The sequence below is a fragment of the Dunckerocampus dactyliophorus genome, chromosome 2 (genome assembly GCF_027744805.1).
Source record: "Dunckerocampus dactyliophorus isolate RoL2022-P2 chromosome 2, RoL_Ddac_1.1, whole genome shotgun sequence".
Lineage (NCBI taxonomy): Eukaryota > Metazoa > Chordata > Actinopteri > Syngnathiformes > Syngnathidae > Dunckerocampus > Dunckerocampus dactyliophorus.
The window spans coordinates 34,820,001-34,837,967 of record NC_072820.1 but is presented as its reverse complement, the minus strand read 5'-3'; the positions used below and the strand labels follow the sequence as shown (position 1 = coordinate 34,837,967).

The 17,967-nt window shown below is 40.5% G+C and overlaps 3 protein-coding genes across 9 annotated transcripts in view; 2 read left to right on the top strand and 1 right to left on the bottom strand.

Annotated features, from left to right (window-relative positions):
- Positions 1 to 44: 44 nt before the first annotated feature.
- LOC129177305 (elongin-B-like) lies at positions 45 to 8,150 on the bottom strand. The gene is made up of 4 exons (XM_054768264.1): positions 7,990 to 8,150; positions 5,034 to 5,168; positions 1,399 to 1,507; positions 45 to 855 (listed from the first exon to the last, which is right to left on the bottom strand). The coding sequence occupies exons 1-4, from the start codon at positions 7,990 to 7,992 to the stop codon at positions 743 to 745; spliced, it is 360 nt and encodes a 119-aa protein (XP_054624239.1). The 5' UTR covers positions 7,993 to 8,150; the 3' UTR covers positions 45 to 742.
- pkmyt1 (protein kinase, membrane associated tyrosine/threonine 1) lies at positions 7,623 to 14,922 on the top strand. 3 transcript variants are annotated; one of them, XM_054768260.1, is made up of 9 exons: positions 7,623 to 7,673; positions 8,151 to 8,259; positions 9,490 to 9,896; positions 9,966 to 10,203; positions 11,532 to 11,811; positions 11,896 to 11,999; positions 13,586 to 13,758; positions 13,844 to 14,058; positions 14,135 to 14,922. In XM_054768260.1, the coding sequence occupies exons 2-9, from the start codon at positions 8,247 to 8,249 to the stop codon at positions 14,493 to 14,495; spliced, it is 1,791 nt and encodes a 596-aa protein (XP_054624235.1). In that variant the 5' UTR covers positions 7,623 to 7,673; positions 8,151 to 8,246; the 3' UTR covers positions 14,496 to 14,922. The 3 variants fall into 3 exon arrangements, with proteins under 3 accessions (XP_054624235.1, XP_054624236.1, XP_054624234.1); XM_054768261.1 differs by having other exon boundaries at positions 7,634 to 7,725; positions 14,138 to 14,922; XM_054768259.1 differs by having other exon boundaries at positions 7,634 to 7,725.
- A 1,889-nt stretch (positions 14,923 to 16,811) lies between these two features.
- Positions 16,812 to 17,967, top strand: part of LOC129177785 (sesquipedalian-1-like) — a 7,782-nt gene continuing 6,626 nt past the window's right edge. The window contains exons 1-3 of one of the 5 annotated variants that reach the window (XM_054769254.1): positions 16,812 to 17,463; positions 17,528 to 17,794; position 17,967. The exon at position 17,967 is cut by the window's right edge and continues 1,076 nt beyond it. The gene's annotated coding sequence lies outside the window, so the exon portion shown is untranslated. Of the gene's footprint in view, positions 17,471 to 17,527 lie in introns of all 5 variants that reach the window. The other 4 variants (XM_054769252.1, XM_054769253.1, XM_054769250.1 and 1 more) reach the window with 4 other exon arrangements.

The window sequence follows — 17,967 nt, the reverse complement described above, 5'->3', positions numbered from 1 at the left end:
GAGGAAATATGTCAGCAAAAACCTGTTTTAAAAAAAGACAAGTGTAAAAAAACCAAAAGGAAAACCTTTAATTAAGCAAGCTCACAGTTACAGGGTATTTTGTGGAATTCAGGGGATTAGGATGTTGCCAAAAAAGATGACTTGTGACGGAAAGACTTTCTTCGGTGTCTGAGGTGTACCTGGCTTTGGTCTCAGGTGGGGAAATGAAACAATGAACTAACTCAGTGATGACACAAAAAGACAATAACTTCAACAAAAATACTTTTTTCTTTTTTTTAGATGTGTACAACATGACGTGTAAGGAAACTATGACAGGTGATGAAGATAAAGCCCTCTCGGTCATGCAGTTTTTCTCTCATTTACACATCACACTCCTTACACATGCATTTTAGTTCTACGCTACTACACCTTCACTTTTCCCAAAATGTTAATGAAAATAATTATAAGTCATACACACAATTGCATTCACACTTTCAAAACCACTCAAGAGATTGGAGCCAAAGTGGAGGAGAAAGAAGGAGGAGAACCCAAGTGGAATTTTACTTTAAAAAAAACAAACCAACCCTGACATGTGAAGTAAATATGGAGGGGCTGCTGCGGTGATAGCATAAAGGTAACATGGACAGGCGTGGTTACCCATAATGTCCCCATCCATCAAGTGAAACGAGACTACAGATCCTCCACCCCACTACTTCTTCACTGCAGGTAATCTGCACACACACACTTCCGTGACTCTGGGAAATCACTGCACAGCCTGTTCATTGGCAGTGCTACCAGAGTCCTGAGGCTTCATCACATCGGGGAGTTCTGGGGGGCTGGAGAAGGCCTCGATGTGCAGCTGCTCAAACATCTCATCTGGGGGGAAAGGAGACCAGGTCAAAGATCTGATGTGTTTTTCAGGACCTACTGCAAAAACGCTAGTAAGACAGAAGCACTTTGCTGTTTTTAGAAGACCTATGGCAAAAATGATCAATAAACTTCAGTTAAGATGTTTTCTGAAGGCGACAGTTTGACCCTGGAACAGATTATTTTAATTTCAATGATTTACCGTGGGTAAAATTGCTTAAAAATATCAACAGAGAATCACAAAATTTGACCTAAAGAGGGTCCACTGTATTCAACAACATTAGAGGTCGCACCATTTTAGTCCCAACTCGTTTGCTGCCTAAACAGGTTGCAGAAATTGAAACAGAAAGTAGACAAGAAGACAGACCTACCACTAAAAAACCCACATTTTCTTGCAACAATTGCAACACTGCGTTCAAACAATACAAGGTAAAAAGCGAATGCCGTGAGGTTCCCCAGACTGGTCAAGTTAGTCTGCATGCCCTCAACTTTTTGAGTGGGAGTTTTCACGTTAACACGTTTCTCTACAAAAGATTCAATTATGCCACTTGCCGTTGATTCGGAAAGCCAGACCAACCGTAGCTGGGGCCTGCGGCCTGGCGGTCTGGTTGGTAAATCCACTGTCACCCAGAGTTTTGCTGTCCTCTAGCATCTGGTCATCCTGTGAGACAACAACTTAATCAGTCACAGAATTCCCGCATGAAACGTTGCATGTTAACATTTTATTTTGATTATTGTACATGTAGTGTCCTGACATGTATCTGTAACAGGAACACTACTTGTTTCCAGAGGATCTGCCTGACACGTGGCTAGTTTGCCGACGGTAAAATCAATAATGAACCTTCAGACATGTATTTGATTTAAAATCATACTTGCAGCTTTATTGTCTTCCATTAAAAGACCACTGTTTGCATCTCACTGTATCCAACATGTAAAAATCCATGAATTCCAACAGACATTTTTTCCCACCGCCACGGTCCAACACTTTATACAGTCAAACTTGTCTATAGCGGCCACTAGAGGGAGTCTGCAAAAGTGGCCACTATAGACAGGTGGCCTCTATAGACAGGTTGGCGTCCAGTTTGAATGTTGACCAGTAGAGGAAAAAAAAGGGGGGGAAAAAATAATAATAATGTTGACCAATAAAGGGCACTGCGGACTGAGGATAAAAGTTGTACAGCACTACTAGGCTTGTTATTATCATGGTTCATGGTTTTAATCCTGAACATGCATGAGTCAAACAGTAGCACATCACATAGTACAATTCACAATTTTGCATGTCCAAAAAGGAGTAGGAAGAAGCAAAGCTTAATTAATCCTACCCCTCATCAGTTTCACATCAGTTGCAATACATTTATTCACCTCTTGTTCTTCCAAGTGTGCTTTGTAGGTCTACATGACAATGTAGTGCAATCATAGCCAAGGTTTTTACTTACTAAAAGGAAGCTAGAGGCTTAATAATAACTGATAGAATATATCCACGACCCACAGAACAAAGCTGTGCTAGTAATGTCTTACGCTTGTTTTTTATATTTTACTTTTTATACGGCAGTGTCATTACAGCTTTAGTTCATCAGGAAGTGACAGGAAGTGACGGTGGGCGTCCCGAGCAGGAGAGCTAGGCTCAGTGCTAGCTGTGAGTTTCAAGAGAGTTGGGAAGTGTGTTTATGTTGGCGTGGATGTAAAGTCTTGCAGTGTTCTCCGCTGTTAATAAAGCCATTAAAGTGCATCGGCGACGTGAGTCTCTCCTTCCCCACAACAAGCGGCATTACAGTATTGACCAGTGCACACCAGGAAATAAACGGTGCCATTTCTTACAGGCATTGGCTGGACAGCTATGTAGTGGGGCTTGTTTAACCTTTGCCTTGTGGGCAAGCAGGAAGGAGAGACGATGCTGAGAGATGTGTGTGTGTTCTGAGCTGCTGTCTGGTGGCCGCGTTCAATAAATAAAGTTGGCAGAAGCAACAGGAGAAGTTTCCTTCTTTGCTTCGGAGCTGAATAACACTGACAAGTTAACAGACTAGTAGCAAATGGAAAAGAAGACGTTTTTTTTTTGTGTCGAATACAGAAGATGAGGACTTTGAGGGATTTGTGGATGAGGATTGATGAAAAATAACGTGAGTACATTCTAAAATACTTCAATTAAGTACAACCGAACTCAGTTTTGCTCCCGCTGCCGCATGCATACTAGCGTTTTTTTTTTTTTTATTATTGTAGCGTCGCTGGGAGCACATCCTGTTCCCAGCCTACTTTGCGGTAATGTTTTGGTGCAAATGCTCTTAAAGTTACATGTTTGACCAGGAAATAGCAAGCTCAAAAGAAGACGGCTTTTTTATGTGGAACAACTGACAGTTTGTGTGGATCTTGTGAATGATTGTGACTGAGCTAGGACTCAGTAATTAAAGTCTACACACGACGGCTTCATTGATTGAAAAACGAAACTTTTTCATGCATGAAGCTTCTACTTGAGTTGTTAATTTGGCCGCTATATGCAGTCACATATTGACCAAGGGAGACAAAATGGGTGGCCGTTGGCCGCGTTGGACAGATGACTGCTATACACAGGGTTATAACATGTAAATTTGCTGGGGGGGATTTTTCAGTGGCTGCTATAGGCAGGTGGCCGTTCTATAAAGGTGGCCGCTAAGACAGGTTTGACTGTACTTTGTTCCGGTAGCATCATCGGAAAAACGTCACAGTCATGCATTTTTACCCGAGCATTAAACAGTGTATCCAAAAAACCCCTCTTGACCATACAATGTGGTAACAAGTAGAACAAAAATATAGAAACAAATCAAATACAATTTTGGCTCTAACACACCAGCCCCTAATTGTTAAACAATTAAACAACACGGAGCCAAACATTATAGCAATACATATTTTTTTTTAATTTTCAACTTCTTGTATATAATAAAATGCAGTCACGAGTCTTTCTAAAATATCGGTCTCAGGTGTTATTTGTCCTAAGCAATTGTCACTGATCACGTCTTCCTTTGCAAGGTGGCTAAAATTTCCACCCTGTTAAATGTTTCACTTGACTTGTCATTGCTTGCCTTGTCATCCAAACTAATCTTTCAAGATTCCTGTTACAATGGTCGTTTTTGGTACTTTCAACATACATGTGCTGCTGCCGCCAATGTTTATATTCTTTGCAGCTTTACCATCCAACTTTGCTTTATTAGCAGGTGAGGTGTTATTCTCTGCCTTCCTCTTAGCAGAGCTCACTGGAGATTCCGCTTCCTTGTCACGGTCAACCTCTTCAGACCTCGCTTTGAGGTCCCCATTAAAGTGAGCCCTTGCCTTGATGTCAAAGTCGAGCTTAGCCTCAATATCCACCTGCGGCTCAACTGCATTGGCCCTTTGCTCAGCATCTGTGACCCTCTCTGACTCAGCATCCTCCTCAACCATTACATCTCCTGTCCTTGAGGAAAGCACAGCCTCGGGTTGAGTGACGATGTCCTCATAGAACACAGGCTTACATTTTTCTTGTGTGGCATCATCTGAATCATCCAATTCACATCCCTCTATTTCTGTGGAATGCCTATCATCTTCTGTGGTTGTGACTTTGCCGGAATCAATTTTCCTTCTCAGGTCCTTTCCACATCTGTCGTAGATGTGCCCTTTTTTAACTTGTCTTAACACTGCCAGTGTCCATATCTTTATTCTTTTTCAGCCTAGCAAGAAGCACACTCGTGACACCTGATGTGTCTAAATTCCTGTCTTTTAGTTCTGATTTAAGGAAAACTACTTACTGACAGAAATTATATTTACAGCAGCCACAGAAAGTCCAGTCTTGGAAGTCGCATTCTTAGAGAGGTCCATTCACCACCGATCCAAAAACAGTCCTTATTGCATATGGTTTATGCTTATGACATCACAAGGTTAAAGTGTGCTAGTTCCAATCAGCAGGTCGACATTGGCATTTATACTGACAATTTGGATAGTAGAACAAAAATACAGAAACAAATCAAATACAATTTGGGCTCTAAGAGTACATATTGTATTTACCATTACATTTTGAATTCCCTATATATACACATTTTTACATTTCCAACTCCCTTTGTGACTGTTTATTGCAATCGCACCGTGGAGAGAAGAAAAACATAACTTTGATGCTCTGTGTGTCTTTAAAACATGTTGAATTGACAATAAAGGCGACTATATCTTGAATATTTCCGTCAACTCACTTTGTAGAGCCGTTGGTCCTCGGGCGGTCTCTTAAGAATTCCCTCAACAATACGCTTTAGTTCATAGACTGTGGTGGACTCCTTGGCATCTGTGAAGATTGTGGTCTTGTGACGCCGGATCATTAAGAACACATCCTGAAAGAAAGACCAGTAAGGTTAAAAGGCGACTGGACAAAGCCGTCATAGAAATTAACCCTTAAAAGGAAAACTTCTCTTTTTTTGGAATTTTGCCCATTATCCACAATCCTTATGTGAAACATGAACAAACGTCTTTCCCTTTTCTGTGCGTTCTAAAGGGAGACAGCGAGTTAGCATGAGTGAGCTACCAAGGCACGTCATGGGACACACCTATTTTGACTATAAAGTACTCTTAAAAAAAACGCGTCTTATCGTTTTATATGCATGCTGTGATCATGCATTAACAGGTACATTCATGATAACACGCAATACTTAAGTATTTCGCCTTATTTTGATCCTTTTTAATGACCAACCAGCCTTGGCGTCATGATAGACAGTGATCTTAAACTTAAACAAATCAACGTCGTAAAATCTTGCTTTTATCATCTTCGGCTTTTATCTAAAATCAAATAATTTCATCTTCACACCATTGTAATGCACTTTACTCTGGAATAAGCCACAATGCACTCTCACTTACAGTTAGTCCGAAACTCTGCGGCACGGCTTTTAACAGGAACCAAAAAAAAGGAGCATATGAGCATACTCGCCTCCCTGTACTGGCTGCCTGTTCGTTTTAGAATTGATTTTAAGGTTTTATTGTTTGTTTGTTTTTAAGGCGTTAAATGGACTGGTCCTTCAATACATCTCTGACCTAATTCAAATTTACACTCCAGAGCCCTCTTTGAGGTCCGAAGGCCAGCTCCAACTAGTGGTGCCTAAGACAAGACTTAAGACCACTGGAGACCGGGCTTTTTCTGTAGTTGTCCCCAAGCTGTGGAACTCTCCCCTTTCAAGTAAAAACGGCCCCCACAGTTGAATGCTTTAAGCCTCGTCTCAAAACCCACTTTTATTATCTGGCTTTTACCTTGGCGTGAGTTGTGTGGTCCTCTGTGTCTTTTATTACTTTCTTTTTAGTTTTACTCATCTTGGTTTTATTTATGTATTTTTTTTCACTTTTATCTATTCTTTTTACTGTTTTTATAGTTGTTCATAATGTTCTTGTTTTGTTTTTAATTTACAAGCTTTTATATGTACTTTTAATTTTAATTTTTTATTGTTTTACTAGTTTGTGCAGCAGTTTGGAAACTGTGTTTATAAAATGTGCTATATGAAAAAAGTGGATTGGATTTTAAACATTGCCAGAACTTCTTTTCTAGGCGCATTGATTTCACATAGCATTATAGAAACAAATGCCTACACGTAAACTTTTCAAAACTCAGAAATAAAAACACAGCAACAGCGGTGTCAACTCAAAATATGTAGCCTAACCTTTTTTGGTAGTCATCTGAGGTGTTGTGAGGGCGACGCTGACGTGCTGTGGACGAGTCTGTGGTGAAGCTAGTCGCTCGCCGGTGTGTTCTGGCTACATGTCAATGCGCCAGTAACGTAGTTCAATCGTCATAACAATGTTAATAATAATAACAATAATAATAATAATGTCGCTGTAGCTTTTATGCATGTCACATTATATGTAAATGGAGCTTTTTGAGAAGGCTCTATAAGCAGAATAAGTGTTTCCCATACGTGCAGTCATGAGCTGTCTCTTTTTATATCTTTAGAATGCACAGAAATGAGAAAGATGTGTTCACGTCTCACATAAGGATTATGGCTGAGCAAAATTCCCAAAATATTGCAGTTTTCTTCTAAGGAGATCATGGGAGACTTTTTGTGCCATTTAGTTTGGGATTTTCAAGTCATTTTGGTTGTATTGTACGTATAAGTCCATATAGGTAATTTTTCAAAAAACAAAAAGAGTTAAGGTTATAAGTGTCAGCGCTTTTCCTTAAATTAGCCTAAAATGGCAACACTACACAAAAACACATTTGTTCCTTGCAACAAAAAATGTCCGATTGAAAATGCAATTTTTAAAAAATATCACATTTAGCTAAAACAAATACTAGATTTCATGATTTCGCTTGTCCACAATGCTTTAGTTTTGTTTCTTTGTCAAAACCAGTGTAATTATGTATATATACTGGCCTTGCTTGCAAAATTTTGTTGAGTTTTTGAATATGTTAAGCCCCTAAAACCGTGATTTAGTTGCCACAAAAATAAGGAATGTAAGTACGAGAAATGTAAGAAGAAATGTTCCTCCATCCTCCACTGTAACACTAATTTATGTTTGATGTATGTATATTTCATATATTTTTAAAAGATCCAACTATATGATATTTCTACAGCATTTTTTGGAAAGCTTACATTTTTTGTCATTAGGGTGAAATGAATAACTTTTAAGGATCTCTTAAGTGTCAAGTTACCCAAATACAATGTTTCCAGACAAGATCGTTGACTAGGCTTGTGGAAGGTAGGCATTTTCAGACAAAAAATGAGTATCCTGAATGAACATATTGATACCCATGACATGAATCTGCTTTCCGGAAACCAGGGTTTCTGGCAATACTCCAAGAGCTAGCAACAGTGAGCTAATGGTGACAAGCAGCTAACACAAGATGCAAGTCGTATGTAGGTGATGTTTAGTAGTTACACATACATTGCATGCCAGCGAGAGTATAAGGTTAGTTTATTTTTCAGATACGAGTCTGTAACTTGAGTGAAATTACATCAGGCCCAATGTTAGCCAGGCTAACTTGCATGGCTGTTGGTAGACGGGAATCGAAGCTAACATAGCAAACTTAGCATGAGCTCGTTATTAATTACTTAAATGTCTGTTTTTATGTACCGACCACGTCGTTATTGGTATACTGCCTACTGTCAATTAACTCAGAGAATCTATCCAGGTTCTAATATCACAAAAAAGTGAGTTAAAATATACACTTACCATCTCAAGTAATCAGCTAGCTAGTCCGATGTGCCAGCCCAGTAGTGCAGCAGAACCTCTCAGACTGCGCCTGCGCCGTTTACGGCTATTGCACAATTGAAACGAGTACGTTGTATTCATGAAAGAGTAGTACGCATTTGTCTACGGTTATTTTTTTTCAGAATTTGGCGCGAGGTCGACTTCAGAGTTCAGTCAACTGCAGTCCAGAACGGGTTGATGACTTGTGGGCGCCACTGTTTGAGAAGACGCTGTAATTAATGCTGGATTATGGTCAGTGTGAAACTTAATTTACTTATACATTTGCACTTAAGTTGTTATAAAAGTAATTTACTTATGGGCAGACACTTTAAGCTAAGCCGTTAGCTTCTTTGGGACGTTACGACTGGACAGTATGTTAACTAGCTCGCTAGGCGTTATGGTTTTGAAAAATTGCATGATTTAACGTTAACAACTGTGGCATTTTCCTAATTTGGAAACAATTGTCTTGTTATTGTCAAGTTAATTATTCAACAGAAGCGTGACTTTGGTGATAACATACTGCTTCACATAGATGTAATTTGGGGGTAGAGGGACAGAGGGGACATGTCCACTGGACTTTTTCCTTTTAAAATAGAATAGGTAAATATTAAATGGTTGTGATGCTGCTACATTACAATGTTCAAATGTTTTAAGGCCAGCCCAGTATAAATACAACAGTTGCTGGTGTCGGTACCAGGGTTGCCAGTATCAGTGGCCTCCTTTTCTACATCTGGCAGAGAGTGTAGCTTCAGTTGCAGAGCCAGAAATTTTTCATTGGGGTGGGCAAGGTGAGACCATTACTCACATAGGGCTGGCAATAAGTTGATACCAGAAATGTCTAGATGGCCAGTGGGGTGGCCATAGAGTGACCAGACTGGCCACCCCATAGCTCTGCCACTGTGTAGCATGCATACTACAACCTGTTCAGCAGGAATTTTGGGTAGCATGCCAGAGGGGAAGGGGAACACAAAGGATATAAAGTGTACTTTTCCAAATTTAATGTTGGAATGCGCAGCCGCACGATGGCCGAATGGTTAGCATGTTGGCCACAGTCAGGAAATCGGAAAGAATCTCCGCTTGGGTATCTCTGTGGAGTTTGCATGTTCTCCCCGTGCGTGCGTGGGTTTTCTCCGGGTACTCCGGTTTCCTCCCACATTCCAAAAACATGCATGTTAGGTTAATTGGCGACTCTAAATTGTCCATAGGTATGAATGTAATTTTGAATGGTTGTTTGTCTATATGTGCCCTGCCATTGACTGGCGACTAGTTCAGTGTGTACCCCGCCTCTAGGTACGTGTAGTCTACAAAAGCAGTTTACAATATTGCTTCTGTTGCTGCTGTGTTGTGCAATGTACTTGTTAATAAATGACCATAACATATGCATACTTATACCACAGTTTGAGAATCAATGTTGTAATGTGTTTTTTTTTTTTATTTGACTGCCTGGATGTTTAAATTCAGTAACAGTTTGTTCTGTGACAGCTTACTGCTTGCAAAGAAAGCCGCTGAAGCATATAATGTCGATGACAGTGGAGACAACAGTGTCCAGCGTACTCCCCTGCCCCACCCACTTCGCCCACGCTGAGCAGTCCTTCTCCCTCAAAAAGCGACGCCCACCCTTCTCCTCCTCGTCCACCTCCAACTCATCGGTCTCATCCCCTGCTCACCTGGCGCACTCTCTTCCGCCACTACCGCCGTCCAAAGAGTGTCCCTCTGTGAGCCGCGTGTTCCTCCAGAAAACGACCCCCTGGAAACCCCTGTCTTCCTCTCTCAGCCAGTCGCCCCCTCCGGAGTCTGTGTATGACCCCAAAAAGCAGCAGTCATATTTTGATCAGTGCTTCACTACGCTGAGCTTGCTTGGAAGGGGTTCTTTTGGTGAAGTTTACAAGGTGAGCTTTACTAGAAATTGTAGAATCATTACTGTAAGACTGTAATGTTGTACGTTTTGCTGTTTCAAGGTGCAGAGCGTCCAGGATGGACGCCAGTATGCTGTCAAACGCTTTGTCCATCGCTACAGAGGCAACAGTGACAGGAACCGCAAAGTAAGGGAGGCAACGGACCACGAGCGTGTCTGTCCACACCCTCACATCCTCAACTTGGTAGCAGCCTGGGAGGAGTGTGGACGGCTGTACATCCAGACAGAACTGTGCCGCACAAGTTTGCTGCTCCATGCTGAAAACCAGCCTCCTGAGACAGGTAAGGACCTGTTTGCAATGAAATATACAGTGTGTGAGAGTAGAACCCGTCGAAACCCATTAGGCTTGACTGTGGTCGACATAGGGTTGTCGACCTAATATGTCGACCTAACTGAAATCTAAACCGAAAGTAGCCATTGCTTGCTCATTTACTTGTCACTTTTGCCAGAGACATAAGGAGAATGGCCGATAATTAAGGATTTGTGTTTATTGGCATATTTTTTTTGTAATCCTCTGTTTTTGTATATTTTATACTCTTATCTAACACAGCTGTTGCAGTAAATTTGTTGTATGTCTTGACTACAAAGATGATAAAGCTTTTGTACATGCCCACATTAAAAAAATAAATTTAATGGGTGGATTTTGTTATTTGTGGTAGAATCCAGGTTAATACTACCATGCTTTTATTTTGAAGCTTACTGCGCGCTGAACAGGAAAGCTAGACAGTAGTTACATGACTGTTGTCGAATCAGGCTGCTTAACAGTAGTGAGTTGTTGACAATATACACCAGGGGTCACCAAAGTGGTGCCCACGGGCACCAGGTAGCCCCCCATGACCACACGAGGTGCCCGCAAGTCTGCTTTTCATTCAGGTTTTCAGTTAATAATGAGAGAACAGTAGAAAGAAATGCATTCTGAAATACAAAATGTGAGTTGTGGACACCAGCATTTTGTTAATGTTCTGGTAAAACAAGCATATTCGCTTTGTTTGGGTTTCAAATAAGCTCTGAAAATAAATGTTACAAAAATGAGTAACTCTTGGCCATTTTCATTTTATTTGCCATAGAAATGACCACTTTGGGCAAGTTTTGTTTATTTTTAAAATGTGAAATATTAAAAACTAAAGGAACTGGTATAATTTAGTAGTTTTCAACAGCAATTTTCTAAACTATTTGTTTATATTTGAGAGAACTACCTCATGTTCCGTTAAAACTGCAAGTTTGTATTATTTCATGGGTATTGTTCAATGCCTTTCAACAAAATAAGACTGGAACATTGAAGGTGTATGCTGGGAGTTATTTAAAAATCAACAACAACAATCGGTATCGGCCAAAATCGGCAGGTCAGACTTTTTACTGCTGTGCTGTGCAATGTACTTGTAATTGAGTAAGTGGTCAAAGAGAGCTACATTATCCTTTCTACTTTTTTGTGCACTCCAAATCATTAATGAAATCAAATTATTCAAGTAAAAAAATTAAGTTGTTATATATCAGTTGACAAATTTCAGACATAACCACCTCTTCCCTATTATCGCCGGCTTCAGTTAAGCCAATAAGTCATTAGAGCATTGACGCTTCATGTTCATATTTATCCTCCTGTTTGGCACAGATGAGGGCGCAGCATGGGCCTACCTGTGCGACCTTCTCTCAGCGCTGGACCACCTGCACTCTCACGGTTTTGTTCATCTAGACATCAAGCCCGCCAACGTCCTCGTCACAGATTCTGGGTGTCTCAAGCTGGGGGACTTTGGGCTTCTGCTTGACCTCAAAGGGAACAGCTCAGATGTATTGGCGAAGAAAGTGAGAGAAGACGACCACGGAGGAGATCCCAGGTACATGGCGCCTGAGCTGCTCCGGGATGAGTATGGACCTGCCGCAGATGTTTTCAGGTACAGGGGCCCTCCGTGATAAAAATCCGACATTACGCCCTTACCTTTAACGTGTGCTAACTTCACTGTATCATTCCGTTTTAGTTTGGGTGTTTCCATTCTGGAGCTTGCCTGCAGTATTGAGGTTCCCAATGGTGGAGAGGGTTGGCAGCAACTCAGACAAGGATGCCTCCCTCAGGTCACAAGGGGTAAGTTCATTTTTAAGAACTGAAATTAGAAATGGGGGTGGAAGAAACAAAAATACATATTGTCGTAGCACTAACATACAGTGTATATATGAAAAATAATGAGAAGGACCACAAACAAACATGAATTTACTACAGCAAAATTTGTGGGCTGTTTATAATCTTGTTTAACATTTAAAGGCGCAATAAAAATAGCATGTTACCAACAGTTTATATTTTTCTCTCCTTTCCCACATTTAGATGTAAAAATCCATCATTTTTGCCCGAACATGGCTGAAACTAGCTTAAACATAGTTTTTCTTTATTGTTCTCAAGCTGATGCACCTCCTCTGAAGTCCCCAGATGCACCTCACATCCCTTTGCTTTTGGCATTTTATACCACGACCCCAAAAAAACTGACCTGAGTGTTCTTTTGTTCAGCGTGGACATCATGTTTACATCTGCACTGTTTTGTGGCAATTTCAAATGATCTACCAGCAACTTAGTTTTTTGTGATGGTTAGTAATAGGGGTGTCGCCATGCACTCAGCTCATGAGACGGTACACGATATTGGGTTGACAAGAACAAGACGAGATTTTAACATTACATGTACTTTTTAAGAAAACTACAATGACAAAATATATGACTGGACAGACTTTTTCCATTTAGCGGAGTCTCACAACAATGCAGGTACATTTTGAAATGTTTTATAACTTTGCATGCATGACCTAAGCATGATGCCTTTAACTCTTGAACTTTTTATCACAAATTGAAACAAAAAATGCAAATGATAAAAGTAAAAATAATGACGGAAGTTGTAGCTGCTACGACTAATCATTTACGTTGATGTGTAGTTATGTCAAGACACATGTAAAATAGATTGCAGTAGATTATCTTTATGTTTATTCTAAAAGAACTACAGATCCCAGTATGCTTAAAGTGCGCTACTCGGAAGTAGGTCCGAATTAGATGCTTGTACAGTATCACGTTTTGATAGAAGTCATGCAGCGATCGTGTTTTGATCAGACAAACCTTAAGTTTGATCAAATGCAAATTTACCACTACTGCTTGGCCATTAACACCACCGCAGCTGGTGTTAATGCCGATTGGAGAAAAAAAACACCCGCCAAGTAACATGACGCTGGGAACACCGAAGGCAGGTAGGATTGCATGGTGTGCGTAAAGCACTTAATGTGCAGTTCCAGTCCTTCCACGCACACTGCCACTTCCATCTTACGGATATTATCATTCACAGTAGCGATGCCATAGCTCACAGTTTGAGACTTCTGGCTGACCTGTTCCTGTGAGAGAGCTGTTCTTTAAACGAGAAATATCGGCACATTTTAACACCCCTAGTTAGTAGGTATTCAAGGATGTTTCCAGTACATTTTAATGTATTGTAGCTCATCCATTTAATTCTACCAACTTTTGACAAATATTTTATCAGGACATCATGTTTTTCAAATGGTATCAGATTTGAACCAAATTTGCGGTGCATTCACGGTCAAGCCAAAGTCAAGATTAATCCGTAGTCAGTTGCTTATCTGTGTCAAATTTCATCACATCAGGTTGTAATTTGTTATTACATTTAGTTCCATTTGTACGTGCAGGGCTTTCAGCAGACCTCCAGAGTGTTCTACAGATGATGTTGGCTCCGGAACCTTCTGAAAGGCCAACAGTGTCTGAGCTTCTCGCCCTCCCCTCAGTGAGGAAACATAGGTGGAAGAGACGCGTTTATCTTTTGTTTGCGGAAACTATGCTGACTTGGATGCTATTGTGGCAGGTAATTTGTCATCACAGTGTAACATCTACTGGTTTGATTTGATTTGTCTTTTGGTGATCTTTTTTTGTGTTTTGTCTGGTTCTAGCTGATGATGAACTTTGGCCGCCGACTTCTTTCATTCTTTCACTTGCCCTTCCTCCCCGGGTGGAGCAAGCCGGCACCCTGCACTCCTCCCAGAGAGCATTGGGACAAGGAGATAACACTGCCCCTCAGCGCCATACATGACAACATCTCAGAGGACGATGACGCATTCATGGTGGAACCCGTGGTACTCGAGCTTTCCACCACAGATTCACACAGGTGGAGATCCACTATCTCTTTTTTTTCCTGCCTTGTGCTAAAATCAGTTGTTAAACGTTTCACTCGTTTTCTCCAGCAGGATGAAATTCATGAAAAGTACGTTCACTCCTCTCCCACATTCCCCAGCACATGATCAACTGAGTCAGTCCCAGACCCCCAGTCGCCTAAATCCCTTTGACTGGTCCCCCAGTAACTGTGCACACACCCCCTCCAGCATCCAATCCAGTGACTGCCACACAATGACACCCTCTTACAGCCCCTGTCACTCAGATCTATACACCGACAGGCTGGACGTATCCTCCAGGCAAAGCAGACAATCCTCACAGAGGCATGATCGCAGTTGGATCCACTCAGAAGAAGCTCTATCTCGACCCAGTTTTGAACCAAAGAACCTACTCTGTCTCTTTGAGGAAACCACCAAGGAGGGACAGCCATGACTTATAAAGACTAACAGTATTTAGGGAGTCGATTGGACTTGATGAACGAATGTAACAAGTCCACTTCCTGCTGCCTCTTTTAGCATGTGTGTGGGGGGAAAAAAAAGTTTAGGGCAAGGCACACTTAAAAGCATGGTTTGTGTTCCTATAAGTGCAATATGTAATATACAAGTCAAGATTTCTTGTATAATTTGTGATATTTGAGTTGTAACCACTTTGAAAAAGATTAACTGTTGATATTGTTCAGCAAAGTTGAAAACTTGTTTGATGTGTTCTGGCTATTAAGAATTTTCTTCTACATATTTGGCCACACTTTAAAGCATGGTTTGTGTTTCTATTAGTGCAATGTGTAATATACAAGTCAAGATTTATAGTTTCATCTATGATATTTGAGTTGGAATCACTTTCAAAAAGATAAACTGCTGATATTGTTAAACAAAGTTGGAAACGTCTTGTGGTGCTTCAGTGTAAACTTTTTTTTTTTCCTTTTTCCAAAAAAGAAACAAGACACAAAAGGGATTTTCCAATCAAATCAAAGTAGTCATGGTGTGGTCTAAAAGTCTTTTCCTTGTTTTCCATCAGTGAACAGTGTCTATTTAGCCCATGTTTCTTGACATACTGTATGACCTCCGCATGGTGGTCTAGTGGTTAGCATGTTGGCCTCACAGTCTGGAGATCGGGAAGATCTCCGTTAGGTTAATTGGCAACTCTAAATTGTCCATAGGTGTGAGTGTGAATGGTTGTTTGTCTATATATGCCCTGCGATTAGCTGGCGACCAGTCCAGGGTGTACCCGCCTGTCGCCCGAAGTCAGCGGGGATAGGCCCCGCGACCCTAATGAGAAGCGGCATAGAAGATGGATGGATGTCCTCTTCAGTTCTCAATCTGTGTATTAGTTCCATGTGTTCATAATACTGAACCAGTCATCTGGTGTCGGGGGTCTGGGATTGAGCTACTTCTTTGTAATAGCTTTTTTGCATGCCACCAGCATGGTTTTATACAAATACTTATTTCCATTAACACGGATTCTCCTACCAAATGGCCCAGGCACAGTACCACACATGAAAAAGTCCAAAATCTTCAGCGTAATTTTACATACAGTCTCCCAAAAATAAGTAACTTTTGGACAAAGCCAAAAGACTGCACCACACTGGCACCAACATGGCTGCGCAACTTTAAAGTATTTCTGTTTAATTTCTGGTGTATTAATTCAAGAACCTAATTGTATTCTTCCAGCAATGTTCCCTCCAGACACGAAAAGATGTGGAACTTTGGCTTACAACCACACATGACCAATCAGTTCCTCAACTGTAAAGTATCTAAAGTAGTCATGCTTGCCTAAATTGCGTTTGTTGCGTTTCTTTAAAACTCATGAGCGTTCAATTATTATGATTGTACATAATGCGGTTATACCTTTTGGAATCCACTGTAGGAATGTCACATCGAGATTTTTCGGGACAAAGTGCTTAACATAGGCTATCCATTGCAGCAGACAAAGGTCCTCCTCTAATTTGATTTTCTGTGGTGGATTGAACCACAGTTCCAATGTAAATCGGGTCACACCATCTATACATTCACGCCTGCGTAATTCCATCCTACCATCTGCAATAATACGTTGAATTCCCCTCCCACAAACGGCCTATTAAGACTTTTTATACATATAATTTACATTCAGTATTTGGATTTTTGACCTCGAAAAAAATAAGGCCTACTAGCTTTACCAGTAGGTGGCAGCAAAAGGCAAATAATTATTTTAATAGCTACAGTATGTGACTCAATCAACAAACACTGGCTAAACACGACTCGCAACAAATTAATGTCAACTTCATTCATGTCAACTTCTAAAGTGTGATTAACTGGCTTAACAAGTGTACTTTATTACAATTGTGGATTTACAACAACGACCAGTCCAGGGTGTACCGCGCCTCTCGCCCGAAGTCAGCTGAGATAGGTTCTAGCATACCCCCGCGACCCTAAACAGGAGAAGTGGCATAGAAAATGGATGGATGGATGGATTTACAACAAGTTTTTCCCTTTGCCAATTTGTTTCAGGTTTGAGGTTGAGTCACAATTATTTTGTTCACCTATACAGTGATATGTTTTGCATAAACTTGGATTTTTACATATATGTACACATATACACATATACATATATGTATGTACATATATATATATATATATATGTACATATATTTTTACATATAAATGAATAATTTTAGTGTGCTTTTATTTATATTTTTCTATGATTTTCTTACATTAACGTTTGATACACGGAAGTGACCTTTATTTTGACAACCACATTTCAAAACATGTTCCTGTGTTTACTGCGGAAGTACATGAGCGTAGAGAACATCTTTATGTACATGTATGTCCTTACGGCGGTTGAATTAGCAAACATTCAGTTAAAGTTGGTATTTTTATTTATTATTTTATTTATTCTTTAAGTGTGTTTTTAACGTCTATAATATTTTAATGACAAATACCGAAGAATCAGATGTTGTTGCTAACACACTATAATGCTAAGCGTTCGTGGGTTGTATTGTTGAACATACAGTTAAATGTTATGTGTAACAAATTAGTTGTAAGAATGTTATTGGTCTGTATATGTTTAATTTCGTAGCTATATTAGATGAAGTTTTACCATTACATGATCCGACTGTCATCTGCAGTCTTCCGCTGAAGTCTCACCTGACCACTGTCAGGTGTCGCTAATCAGTTGACATTTTAACAGGTGTTTAAAACATATTATTTTTGCTTTCAAAATGTCTTAGATTATTATTTCATGTTTAAAGTACGCACAAACGTTTTATGCCAGAGTAGTCGTCATTTTTTGGTTGAATAGAGGATTTAAAACGTGAACATTTGAACGGCCGTGTAGTCGTGCGCGAGGTTTTGGAAGTGGTGAAGGAGATTGTGCGGGAGTACCAGAAGAAAACTGAAACAACAGTCTGAAGAGAAGTCTGCTGGAGGTACAAAGTAAGATATTTTTGTGGTGGAATTATTCAGGAATGTTTGTTTACTTGCTACCTTCAGATATTCTGCCTGTTCATGGACTGTTTCCTGACAAGGAAGCGGGCTCGGAGACTCAAGAGTGGAACAATCCTGGCCCTCCGCCGTGGCAGAACAGTGCTAGCCAAGATTTGAAGCAGAAGTACAACAAAGAGTTGCAAGCTGATTGCAGCTTGACACAGACGTTAGCGAAATAATGCAAAGGAGAACCAGAAGAAGAGGCGGTATCTGTGACTACCCACAGTGCGACCAGGAACAACCCAATGAATGCGTCCTCCTCGCATTGCGCAAGTACACATGCTGCCAAACTGTGTGTTGTTAAAACAGATACAGCAGCCTCTGCTTTGTCAGATGGCTGTGTAGATTTAAAAATCTTTACTCACAAGTCTACCAGATGCTATAAATTGCAAGTCTGCACCAAATCTGAATAGTCTGTCCCCTTAGATTAATCCATCTCCAGCAGG

Bases quoted from the DNA above. Each gene is read 5' to 3' on its own strand.
- LOC129177305 (XM_054768264.1), bottom strand. The intron at 1,508-5,033 runs GTGAGTTGACGG...GTTGTCTCACAG, and splicing joins AGGACCAACGGCTCTACAAA to GATGACCAGATGCTAGAGGA. The intron at 856-1,398 runs GCAAGTGGCATA...CTTTCCCCCCAG, and splicing joins TCTGGCTTTCCGAATCAACG to ATGAGATGTTTGAGCAGCTG.
- pkmyt1 (XM_054768260.1), top strand. The intron at 9,897-9,965 runs GTGAGCTTTACT...TGCTGTTTCAAG, and splicing joins CTTTTGGTGAAGTTTACAAG to GTGCAGAGCGTCCAGGATGG. The intron at 10,204-11,531 runs GTAAGGACCTGT...TGTTTGGCACAG, and splicing joins AAACCAGCCTCCTGAGACAG to ATGAGGGCGCAGCATGGGCC.